Consider the following 12643-nt stretch of genomic DNA (forward strand, 5'->3'; position numbering starts at 1 on the left):
AGCGAATGAATTAAAACATACCTGTAGTAGTTTTGTCTTTTCCGACATTTTGTAAGATGATCCTAGTTATTTAGTGCTGATCTTGTTGAAATGAAAGTAATTTCTCATTCATGATTGGTAAAGGAGAAAATATTGAAGTGTTTTGAACTGTTACAGGTAACAGGTTGAGTATAATTTCCGTTAAAGTCTGAATTTTTCACAATAAAAAAAAAAAAAGTCACCATGACCGTAAAACAAACCCACAAGACCAACTGCACAAATTCAAAAAAAATCAAACTCATTTGGGGAACGCGGTATTTTGAAGACGCGGTTATTCTAGAAACGGAAGTTAATATAAACACACAGTGAACGCGGTGGGTAATCGTTATAATCTTAATTCGCTCAATTTATTTATCAGAAAATTTAACAGTCATCCTAATGAACACGATGGCGGAGTATGGGAAGAGAGAACTTATTTTTACAAAACAAAACAGTGTCTATAATGACGCGCTGTTGACTCTGACATGAATGAGAATCAACAGTTTTTGACTGTGACTGTCGTCCAGTCCTCACTGACATTAGTTGTGACAGAGATGCGATGTTGGACATGAATGAGAATCAACGCAGACTGGTGCCTTTATTTTTATTCTGCATGTATTTTGCATGTTATTTAATTATCAACAAGGGATTGTTGTCAGTTATGATCTGTCACACAGCCTGTTCCTGAAGTTTTTCCTATGTGTAGTCTTTTATTTTAAGGTTAGGTTACTTTTTATATGATTAATCTAGACTTTTTTTGTTGTTACAACACTGTAACAAGGTAAAACGTTAACTATATTGTGCATTGCTTTAAAATGAACATGTTCAGTTTCCATCCTGAAACACATCAACCTGTCAGGGAGTTGTTGCCTGGTAAGGAGTCCTGCATATATTATAAAAGTCGAATTCAATATCCCAACTACAAATTTTTAACTGTAGTAATTTATCCATTTCTCCTCTCAGATTCTGCAACTGTAGCTCATCAGTGTCTTTGAAGAGACCTAATTTTGCTTCGCTTTTTCGTTACCACTGAAGAAGAAATGTTCAATCACAAGGCCAGCAGGTGGAGTTCCCATTGTTGAAATGATTTAACTCTGTTTTGTTTGCTAAAATGCTTGCAACAACGTTTGCTCTTATTTAATTTCTTTCTCTCAGTGTTCAGAGGAGGGTCTCACGTTTCTTGAATTTGCGTCCTGAATCAATCAAGTAGGGGACAAGAGAACAACCAGTTTGCAAGCATTTTTTTTTTATATGTGTGCTGCACAGCTTTGATATTGTATGTTGTATATATATCCATAAAAAAAAAGGTGTAGTAAAATTGATTGAATATTAAAATAATTTATTTAAACTTGACTTCCAGTATGTTTGGCATTATTACATGAGATAGAGGACTTTTAGACTAGTTTTTTGCATATTTCGTTCAGGCAGCGGACCAGACATCAACATTAAAACAAAACAATTCTAGACAAATTTGCCACCGACAAAACACCAAAAAAAACAAAAGTACCCCATTTTTGTAAGATGGATTAGACACTTAGTTTATATCCTATATTTTGAAATAGCCTCACTTTTTCCAACCAGTCCCTTTTCTAGACTACTATTTTTTTCTCATTTCACTAAAATAAACTAGACAGTTACTTTTAGAGCTAATGAAACCATGAAAAATGAGGAACAACTGATTTTACTTAGCTAGTTTATTAATTAAATTTTGGTATATAATTTTACATTTATTCATTTAGGCAGAGAAAAACGTTTTTTATCCAAAAAATGACTTAGCTTACAAAAAAGCTGGGGAATAACAAAACAGCAATTCTTTCAGAAAGATGCAAAATAAACACAGGAAGTGCCCCATAATACTACAAGTATATTTTAATTAATTAAATAATTTGTATTGATATAAATATTTCGTGTTAAGTGCTTAAAGTAAAAAAAATGTTTGAGGTAGTAAAGATTTTATTAAAAGTGTTTGTAAAAAGCAAAGTATTGGTCATGCTTTATGTGATCAAAAATACAGTAAAAAAAATATTTTTTTAACTTTTCTGTACTTTTTTAATAACTTTCTATGGCAAAGCTGAATTTTCAGCAGCTATTTCTCCAGTTAGTGACACATGATCCTTCATAAAGTGTTTTAATATGCTGATTGGTGCATATTTTTATTATTATCAATACTTTTGTGAAAAAACATGATTCTATTTTCTTTGATGAATAAAAAGTTCAAATGAACTGCATTTAACCGAAATCGTGATCTTTTGTAATAATATAAATGTCTTTACTGTGACTACTGATTGATGTAATGTGTTCTTGATTATAAAATATTAATTTCCTTAAAACAATTTGCTGACCCCAAACTTTTTAAAGGTGGTAGGCTTTTTTAAACCAGCTAGACATACTTGTAGCTTACAGTAACTGGGACCCTGTTAATGTGTTGCAGTTGAATACAGTACCTTCACCTCTGTTGAGGACGAGCAACCTGAAGTAAACACACAAGCAGAGCAAATAAGTACAAAATCTGAAAAAAACAAGAAGACAAAACCATATGAATGTAAAGAGTGCGGAAAGAAATTTCTCTTTAGACGCTCACTCGATCAGCACAAATGTGGACATTTAAAAGGGCCTCACAGTTGTGAGCAGTGCGGAAAGATGTTTAAATACTTAAAAGGATTAAGAAAACACCTGCTGTATCACACAGAGAAAAAAAAGGAATGTGTAAAACTTGCGGGAAAGCCTTCGCAAATCTTAAGATGCATGAACGTGTCCACCTTGAAATAAAGCCGTTTCTTTGTTCCACATGTGGACATGGCTTTACCGTAAAGGGAAGTTTACTGGCACACCAGAGGATCCATACAGGTGTAAAACCCTACAGTTGTGAGACCTGCGGGAAGCACTTCTCACACTCAGGCAACGTCGCCAGCCATCTGATCACTCATTCCAATGACAGACCGTCGAAATGCAGCCTCTGTGACAAGACTTTCAAAACCAAAAAGAAAATGGAAATGCACCAGCTTGTGCATACAGGAGAGAAACCCCATATATGTAACGAATGTGGGCAGAAGTTTGAAGTCATTTATGTGTGAAATATGTGGGAAAAGCTTTGTTTTTAACTATGCCCTACAGAAACACTTACGCACACATAGTGATAGAGCCAATCTGAATGGCAAATCTAAAGATGGGAAGTCTTTCCCGTGTGATGAATGCTGTAAGTGCTACAGTTCGACCGCTATGCTCAGAATGCATCAGAGACTCCATTCGGAAAAGGATCCGTACATGTGTAAAGTCTGTGGTAAAAGCTACAGCAGCATGTATTTGCTGAAGGAACACGAGAAACTTCATTCGGGGGTGACACCGTTCAAGTGTGACATCTGTGATAAGACTTTTACTCATAAAGTTGGTTTGAAAATGCACGAGGTTGTTCATACCAAAGCTAAACCTTACAGATGTTCTGTTTGTGGAAGCCAGTTCGGGCTTCCCCACAGTCTAAGACTGCATATGTGCATTCACTCCGGTGAAAAGCCACACAAGTGTGAAACATGTGGAATGTGCTTTCGCTTGTCTGGAAACTTAAGGCGGCACGAGCGGGTCCACACTGGTGAGAGGCCGATCAGCTGTGAGGTGTGCGGGAAAAAGTTTGTACAACTCAGCCATGTGAAGGCACATATGCAAATCCATACCGGCGTGAAACCCTACACGTGCCAGAAATGCGAGAAGAAATATGCATACCGTCGAAATTACAATGATCACAAATGTATACCTTTGTGAAAAAGATGTTGCCTTAAAGGATGCTGGGAACTAAATTGCAGTGCCATTTTCTTTGTTATATTTGCCGTTTCTTTCAGACAGATGTCATAAAGGGTTCTCTTGTCTCAAAGACAAAAATATTTACAATAGGACAGTGTAACATTTGATTTGGAAAGCTGGATAAGTATAAATCAAATTTTCATTCATTCAATTAATAATTGGGCCAGGGCCAAATTACTCTTAAAGGGATATTCCTCCCCAAAATGAAAATTTTGTTTGGTACCATGTCGTTACAAACCCATAAAAGGTGTGTTTGTCTTTGGAACACAATTTAAGATGAAAGTCGGTAGGCTTGAGACTTTTCCATTAACTGCCAAGTAAATTACACTGTCAAAGTCCAGAAAAGTATGAAAGACATCGTGAGAATACTCCATCTGCCATCAGTGGTTCAACCGTAACGTTATAAAGCGACAAGAATACTTTTTGTACACGAAGAAAACAACAACAAAAAAAAAGACTTTATTCAACAATTCATCTCCTCTGTGTCTCCGCATCACTGTAGCGCCATTTTGAAGAATATGAGTTGAACGCAAGCAGCTTACGCTCTTCTGTGTCAGCCGCGCTGCACGGATGTGCAGTTTTTGTTCAAATCAAAGCCTAAATACACATAGAAAACAAATCCTTGTGTCGACACAGAAAGTATTATACAAATATAAAAAAGTATTCTTGTCGCTTCATAATGTTACGGTTGAACTACTGATGGCAGATGGACTATTCTGACGATATCTTTCATACTTTTCTGGACCTTGACAGTGTTATACTTGGCAGTTAATGGGACAGTCACAAGCCTCCCGATTTTCATCCAAAATATCTTAAATTGTGTTCCTAAGACGAACGGAGCATTTACGGGTTTGGAACGACATGGGGGTAAGTGATTAATGACAAAATTTCATTTTGGCGTGGAGTAACCCTTTAAGCCAATTATTAATATGCAAAATCATTAGTTATACAGTGAGAATTTCTCATTAAAGTGTACTCTGTGTCCAAGAATAAACAGTTTGTTGAAAATGCAATGATTTATTTATTTTATTGTTATTTTATTTAAATTTAATTTGTAATTTTGGGAGGAAAAACAGAAGTCTTAACTATTATTACTATGGATAAGATCAAAGGAGTAAAGAGCAGACAAATTGTTGTAAACAGTTAAATGCTCAAATGGACAAATAAAATTCAAAAATGTTTGACTTTTCCTGTGCAGAGAGAAATTATTAAACAGAGTGCATGCATAGTTCTCCAGCTTTTTGTCGTTTACCTTAAGTGACTTTTATTTTGAAACCCTGAAGAAAGTGTACAGGACCTGTGATGGACGCTGGAGTCCATTTACCTAAAAACAGTCCATAGGAGTTTCTCAACATTTGCAATTCGAAACTGATTTTGCATAACACAAAAACAATAAACAAGCTCATTTAACAAATTAACCGGAAAGAGCTCTGACTATTATATAAAAAATACACTATAGTATCATATATAATAATTCTTATTTAGTTAGTTTGCCTGTTTCTACAGATAACATTTTTATTCAGGTTTAATTAAAAATGATTTATGGTCAATGGCGCATCTTCGCATACTTTTATTTTGAAATGGTTATGTACTAAAGAGGAAGTGTTTAGCGCAGAGTGCAACTTTTCCAGGGAGTTTGCACACCCGATGGGTAATTACAATATAATGACATGGCTTCATATTGAGAATTTGTTATTCACCATCTGTTAGCACTGTTGCGATAATTTGATTGCATATATTCAAACTGGATTTACAGTTTATTAGGCGCTGGACTGCCAATGCAGAACGATTATTTTTTAAATCTTGCTGCAATATTATTTTGAACCCGCTTTCAAACACAGTTTCTCATTTGTGCACTGCACGTAGCTGTGGTCACTATGTCCAGGTATGAACTTTTTCAGAGTCAAACTGCTCTGTTGATCTTATTAATGCCGGACACACCAAAGACATGCAGATCTGCTGAACCTCATCTCAACATGAAACAAAACGAAACGCAGGTGGTAAGAATTTTTATTGACTTTTTTTGTTTTTTGTTACTTGAATGTTTGCAGGTGAGTAGCTTGTATCTATGCTCTCTCATCAGTCATTTTAAAATAAATATATATAATATCAAGGAATATAAATCTAAATGACCATACAGTATGAAGTGCTGGTATGTTATATAATATTTATTTGAAACTTGTAGTGGTATTTGTTTGTCTGGTGTTTACACGTAAAACATGTCCATGTGATGTGAACTGTAGGCTGCACAGGAGAGTCATGCAAGCGGATGTCTTTTAGTGGAGGACAGAGCAGAAGACAACATTCAGACTGTAGTCATGAGTGATGGTAAGGTAAAGTTCTTATACTAGCTATTTTATTTCTTGTCATTTAAATTAGCTTATGAATAGTACAGCTGTTGTTTGTCGTACATAGTAAGACCCCATTTTTGCTAAGATCATATTTTAGCTTATGTTTTTCTTAAAGCTCAACTCATGCACTTAAAATTCTTAAAACAGTCTTAAAATTTTGAGTTTACCTTTAAAACATATTGATGATGCATGATTCTGCACGCACTAATGTTCTGGAAAAATCATGTTAAAATATAAGTATGAAATATGACACAACAGGCTTTTGAAGAATGTTTAAATGTCACGTCTGTCATGAGGAATCTTTAATAGCTCATATGATAAACAGATTTTGTATTATTGTGTTGTTTTTTCATCAGCTGATGACAGGGGCTGGTCTGAAGATCAGGAAGGTGTGTTGCAGACATCAGCCGAGCAACCTGAAAAGCCACAAGAGAACGAGTCTTTTGAATGTGAGCAGTGCGGAAAGACCTTTCCAAAGATGTTTTCTCTTCTTAGACATAAACGTGTGCATTCGGGCATAAAGCAGCACTGTTGTGAAAAATGCGGGAAGAAGTTCTCGCAATTAAGAGCGCTAGAAACCCACCTCCGCAAGCATACGCAGAAGTTCGATAAGAAGAAATTTCCCTGCGCTACTTGCGGAAAGAGCTTCAAAGATCTCGCAGCGCATGAACGGGTTCATGCGGACGTCAGACCGTTTACCTGTGAAATATGCGGACAGGGATTTACAGTCAAAGGAAGCTTATACATGCACCAGAGGGTGCACACGGGCGAAAAACCGTACACATGTGACACCTGTGGGAAAAGTTTCTCTCTAATAGGCACGCTAAACTGCCACAAGAAGTTTCATTCAGATGACAGGCCAATAAAATGCAGCCACTGCAATAAGAGCTTCAAGTGCAAGAGTCATTTGAGGCGCCACCTTCCTGTGCACACCGGTGAGAGACGATATACGTGTAAAATCTGTGCTAAAACATTTGCGCATCATGAAGCTATGACACGCCACATCCTCATTCACACCGGCGAAAAGCCGTACATCTGTGAAGTGTGTGGTAAACGATTTCGCCAGAGAAGCAATTTAAAAGTCCATATGCGGGTGCACAAAGAAACACGATTTAAGTGTGAAATGTGTGGGAAAACATTCCAACATGATTTTTTGCTCCAGAACCATATTTTATCACACAACCATACTGAAAACCCAGAAGAGCAGTTTCTAAATTCCAAGTCTGTGTTAAAAACTCAACTACAGCTGCATTCAGACAACAGCAAACCTTTTACGTGCAAATTGTGCGAGAAGAGCTACAGCAACGTATATAATCTTCGCATACATGAGAAGCTTCACTCAGGCGAGACCCCGTTCAAGTGTGAGGTCTGCGGTAAGGCCTATGCTCTCAGAAAGTCCTTTAAAACACACATGCTGTGCCATTCAGGAGATAGACCGTATAAATGCATAGCATGCGGGAAAGCGTTCAAGTGGTCTGGCTCTCTGAAAATGCATATGAAGACTCATACTGATGGAAAAACGCACAGATGTGAGACGTGTGGAAAGAGCTTTCGCTTGTATGGAAATTTAAAGCGACACAAGCGTGCCCATGCTGGGGAGAAGCCGTTCAGCTGTAAGGTCTGTGGGGAAGGGTTTCCAGAACTCGACCTTGTCAAAACACACATGCAAATCCATACTGGAGTGAAACCCTACACGTGCCAGAAGTGTGGGAAGAATTATGCATATCTTAGACATTACAATGATCACAAATGCAAACCTGTATGAAAAAGATGTCGTGGTAGGAACTTTGTTGTAACAACTGCAGGACTCTTTTCATATTGTATTATTTCCTATACAAATGTTTGGGTAACATTGCGAAGACATTTAAATAAAACATTAGGCTTAAGCTGTTGTTCACAGTTCACATAATAAACACTTGTCCCTTTTAGACTTGCACTCTATTCATTTTGTCACATTCAGTTTTCTTAAAAAAAAAACAACAACTAGCTTTCTAATCTTTTTGTATTCTATCTGATTTCATTTATTATACAATTAATAAAAGCAAAAAGACCTCTAACACTAGCTTGCTCTATTCTTTTTCTATTCTATCTGTTTTATTTTATTTATTATATTATTTAAAAAGCCTTGCCATGTGTACTGTGTTAAGCTAACTGAGACTTGTTATAGCACTTGTATATCATTGCTCTTTTGTTGATTTTGATTGATTGTCCTCATTTGTAAGTCGCTTTGGATAAAAACGACTGCTAAATGTAAATGTAATGTTGCATAATATGGACCTATATAAAAAAATATGATTAATATCATCATGATATGTTTACATTGTAATACTTGTTACTATGTTGGCATGGTTGTGGAAAACCTGGAAATATGAGGGAATTAATATTGTTAATTGTTTTCCAGGCCTGAGAAGGTAATTGAAAAGAATCAAATATGGACATTTTAAAAAGGGAATCTAAATGTTTCTAGTTATGCTCTGATATTAATTATTTCATCAGTTAGGTACTGCTCTTGCATAGAGCTTGTGGATAAATTTCATATTTTCAATGAATATTCAAACTGGTTTACAAAACGATCTGAATGATTCCTTGGGAATTTATCTGATATAAAATATCAGATATAAAATACATACTTTCCAAAGTGTTTTTAAAAATATCCAATCATCAGAAATTCCAGAAAAACTAAAAAAAATCAAAAGCATTAACTACTCTTTGTTAATAAGAATGGTATCTGAATTCTCTCAAATAAACTCACAGCACTTGTTATTAAACCACTGACATAAAGCATGCAAATAACAAGAGAAATGTAATTAGGAATTGTGTTATTCGTTTTGTAATTAGAGCGCGTTCGATGACTTTTATTTTGAAAATCTGTCTATACCGGTTCTTACCAAAACCAATGCTTGCATGATTAAATTGATCCAAAACTGTTTAATGTCCTCAACAATGTACCACTGAATTTTAAACTCCTTACGTTGTTTTTGTTAGTCACAATATAAGCAGTTTATATGGCGAATGCCGATCACTGAGAGACTTTTATTTTAAAAGAAATCAAAGAGGAAGTACTTGCTGCTTAGTTCAACTTTGTAGGGAGGTCAACGTTTTGTTTATTTTCTTCTCAATCTGGCAGTACCAGCTGTCAAACGCAGGTTGAGTTGATTTGCTGCATTCCTCTTAACTGTGTTCACTATGGCCCGGTTTGAGCTTTTTCAGAGTCAAAGCACTCTGATCATGTCTTTACTGACGGACGCTGCTAATCACGAGATCCGAAAGGCTTTTACATGCAGCTCCGATGAATCCAGTCTCACTGTCAAACCAACTAATACTCAGATTCAGATGGTAAGATAGTCTGTTAGTAATTAATTTTAACGTGGATTGTTGTAATATGTTAGAAAAAACCCAGATTTTTACAGCCTGGTTAATTATGTTTTATTCTTATAGTGTTATTTTTGTTCTTAATTGTAGCATTTCTTTTTTTTTCTTTTCAATACAGCTTAATTCAATAATGGAGAGGTTTGCCAAAGAGGCAGTGCAGAAGATTTGCAGTCTCTTCAGATACTGTTCATCCATTGCACCAGCTCCAGCACAGCTAGGTTTGAAGGGTCGAGACGAGCTGAGGAAGACTTCATCTCAGCTGGGACATGATCTCAGTGGAGCAACATACATACATAACCAAGAGTTTCAGGGTAACGTTACTTGATATAGATGTCAATATCAGGCCTGAAGACTTACTCTAGCACTCTCCGTCCTTTATCTTGGTGGTGATTTTTGTTTTGTGTTCCTCTCTCACAGTAGATCCTGTATCTCTGTCTGTGAGTCGCCTGAAGGAGCCAGCAACAACATCTCACCAGCAACCTTCAAGCAGTGAGGTGAGTCATAATACAATGCAGTTTTAAATGTAACTTACAGTGTGATAAATGTTGGTTGAAACCTTTATAGCCTGCACAGGAAAGCAATGTAAGCAAATGTCTTATGATGGAGAACAGAGGAGAGGAAACCATCCAGACAATATTCATTAGTGACGGTAAGAGACTCAAATTTAGTTTGAAATTTCTCACCCTCTTACACTTTTTCCACACATGCATGTGTTGATTTATATGTCAGTGTTGATATTGTTAATTAAAACTATTTAAAACTTTTTTTTAGTTGAAATAAAATATAAATATTAGAAAAAAAAATATTATTGTCAACTGAAATAAAATAAGTTTAAGTACTAAAATTACTAAAACGCAAATAAATTTAAAACTACATAAAAAGATGAAAAAATAACAAAAGCACGTAACAGAATTAATCAAACTTAAGAAAACTAAAAATATAAAAATAAAGGCTAATTAAAATATTAATAATGTATACTGTATATAAACGAATGTATATAATTCATATTAAAATTACATTGATATGTATTATAGTTTTTAAATGTTTAAATGCTAAAGTTAGTTCACCGAAAAATACGGTATACTGTCCATGTCCAGAAATGTAATAAAAACATCATCAAAGTAGTCCATGTGACATCAGAGGGTCCGTTAGAATTTGTTGAAGCATCGAAAATACATTTTGGTCCAAAAATAACAAAAATGACGACTTTATTCAGCATTGTCTTCTCTTCCGGGTTTGTGGACCCTTTCTGGACGTGGACAGTATACCGTACATACATTCTCAATGGAGGGACAGAAAGCTCTCTGACTAAATCTAAAATATCTTAAACTGTGTTCCAAAGATGAACGGAGGTCTTACGGGTTTGGAACGACATGAGGGTGAGTCATTAATGACATAATTTAAATTTTTCGGTGAACTAACCCTTTAATAATCTTCAATAGTTCTTCAAAGGGGACATAACACACACAGTTTCTAATCTGTGAATATATGAATAGACTATGATTGATATTGACTGCCCCTGTTGTTTTTATTTCACCTGCAGCTGATGACAGGGGCTGGTCTGAAGATCAGGAGGGTGTGTTGCAGACATCAACCAATCAACCTAAAGTTCCACAAGCGAAAGAGTCTTTTGAATGTGAGCAGTGCGGAAAGGCCTTTCCAAAGATGTTTTCTCTCGTGCAGCACAAACGTGTGCATTCAATCGTGAGGCCTCACACTTGTGAAAAGTGCGGGAAGAAATTCACACTGCTGAGAGCGCTAGAGACCCACCTTCGCAAACACTCGCAGAAGTTCGAGAAGAAGAAATTTCCCTGCGCTACTTGCGGAAAGAGCTTCAGAGATCTTGCGGCGCACGAACTGGTTCACGCCGACGTGAAACCATTTACCTGTGAAATATGCGGACAGGGATTCACAATCAAAAGGAGCTTATACATGCACCAGGGTGCACACGGGTGAAAAACCGTACAGATGCGACACCTGTGGAAAGTGTTTCTCCCTGATTGGCACGTTGAACTACCACAAGAGAATTCATTCAAATGACAGGCCGATAAAATGCAGCCACTGCAATAAGAGCTTCAAATACCATAAACTTTTGAAACACCACCTCCGCGTGCACACGGGCGAGAGGCCGCACACGTGCGACATCTGTGGGAAAAGTTTCGCACTTTCCGGGACTCTAAAACGCCACATCCTCATTCACACCGGTGACAAGCCGTACGTCTGCGAGGTGTGCGGCAGAAGATTCAACCAGAGAAGCACTCTGAAAGGCCACATGCGAGTTCACGGAGAAAAGCGATTTATGTGCGAAATGTGCGGGAAAACATTCCAGTATAATTATGCCCTGAGGAACCACATTCTAACACATAATCAGATTGGAAACCCAGGAGATAAGAGCAATGCTCAGCGCTGCGACGTGTGCGGGAAGTTTCTGAGCTCTGCCTACGCGTTAAAAGCTCACTTGCAATTGCATTCGGACAACAGCAAACCTCATATGTGCACGGTATGCGACAGAAGATACAGCAGCGTACATTCGCTCCGGATGCATGAGCAGCTTCACACGGGAGAGAAACCGTTCAAGTGCGAGATCTGTGGTAAGGACTTTTCTCTGAGGGCTTCGTATAAAACCCATATGTTTCTGCATTCTGGAGAAAGACCTCACAAATGCGTATTGTGTGGGAAAAGATTCAAGCTGTCGAGCTCTCTGAAAATGCATATACGCACTCATACCGGTGAAAAACCTCATAAGTGTGAAACGTGTGGGAAGGCGTTTCATTTATCGGCCAATTTGAAAAGACACAGGCTCGTGCACACCGGGGAAAAGCCTTTTACCTGTGACATCTGTTTGAAGAGTTTCACACAGCCCAACAATCTGAAGGCACACATGCACATTCACACGGGCAAAAAGCCGTACACATGCACTAAGTGTTGGAAAAGTTTTGCATATCAGAGAAATTGCAAAGAACACAAATGTGCTCCACTTTGAGAGATTTCCGACTACTGAACTGCTAATGTCTAGAAGCAGGAGCTTGGATTTCATGTAGGATTGTAAATAATTTTGTGAAAGTTACATGAAATGCTTGACTGTATTCATTTATTTATAAAAATAA

At 36.9% G+C, this 12643-nt stretch overlaps 2 protein-coding genes across 5 annotated transcripts; both read left to right on the forward strand.

The window, feature by feature from the left end:
- Nucleotides 1-4637: 4637 nt before the first annotated feature.
- On the forward strand, nt 4638-8197 carry LOC109103217 (gastrula zinc finger protein XlCGF57.1-like). Its single transcript, XM_042771161.1, has 3 exons — nt 4638-5813; nt 6057-6141; nt 6521-8197. Exons 1-3 carry the CDS (start codon nt 5691-5693, stop codon nt 7927-7929), a joined length of 1617 nt encoding a protein of 538 aa, XP_042627095.1. The 5' UTR covers nt 4638-5690; the 3' UTR covers nt 7930-8197.
- Nucleotides 8198-9204: 1007 nt separating this feature from the next.
- LOC109103216 (zinc finger protein 226-like) lies at nt 9205-11634 on the forward strand. 4 transcript variants are annotated; one of them, XM_019116592.2, is made up of 5 exons: nt 9205-9500; nt 9655-9847; nt 9957-10030; nt 10110-10185; nt 11080-11634. In XM_019116592.2, the coding sequence occupies exons 1-5, from the start codon at nt 9351-9353 to the stop codon at nt 11490-11492; spliced, it is 906 nt and encodes a 301-aa protein (XP_018972137.2). In that variant the 5' UTR covers nt 9205-9350; the 3' UTR covers nt 11493-11634. The 4 variants fall into 4 exon arrangements, with proteins under 4 accessions (XP_018972137.2, XP_018972134.2, XP_018972135.2 ...); XM_019116589.2 differs by having other exon boundaries at nt 9206-9500; nt 10101-10185; XM_019116590.2 differs by having other exon boundaries at nt 9207-9500; nt 9954-10030.
- The last annotated feature ends 1009 nt before the right edge of the window (nt 11635-12643 follow it).

This window comes from Cyprinus carpio, chromosome A15, assembly GCF_018340385.1.
Source record: "Cyprinus carpio isolate SPL01 chromosome A15, ASM1834038v1, whole genome shotgun sequence".
Taxonomy (NCBI): domain Eukaryota; kingdom Metazoa; phylum Chordata; class Actinopteri; order Cypriniformes; family Cyprinidae; genus Cyprinus; species Cyprinus carpio.

Coding starts and splice junctions, on each gene's coding strand:
- LOC109103216 (XM_019116588.2), top strand. CDS start 9,351: ATGGCCCGGTTTGAGCTTTTTCAGAGTCAAAGCACTCTGATCATGTCT. Junction 9,848..9,953: donor ACATAACCAAGAGTTTCAGG/GTAACGTTACTT, acceptor CCTCTCTCACAG/TAGATCCTGTATCTCTGTCT. Junction 10,186..11,079: donor GACAATATTCATTAGTGACG/GTAAGAGACTCA, acceptor TTTCACCTGCAG/CTGATGACAGGGGCTGGTCT.
- LOC109103217 (XM_042771161.1), top strand. CDS start 5,691: ATGTCCAGGTATGAACTTTTTCAGAGTCAAACTGCTCTGTTGATCTTA. Junction 5,814..6,056: donor AACAAAACGAAACGCAGGTG/GTAAGAATTTTT, acceptor TGTGAACTGTAG/GCTGCACAGGAGAGTCATGC. Junction 6,142..6,520: donor GACTGTAGTCATGAGTGATG/GTAAGGTAAAGT, acceptor TTTTTTCATCAG/CTGATGACAGGGGCTGGTCT.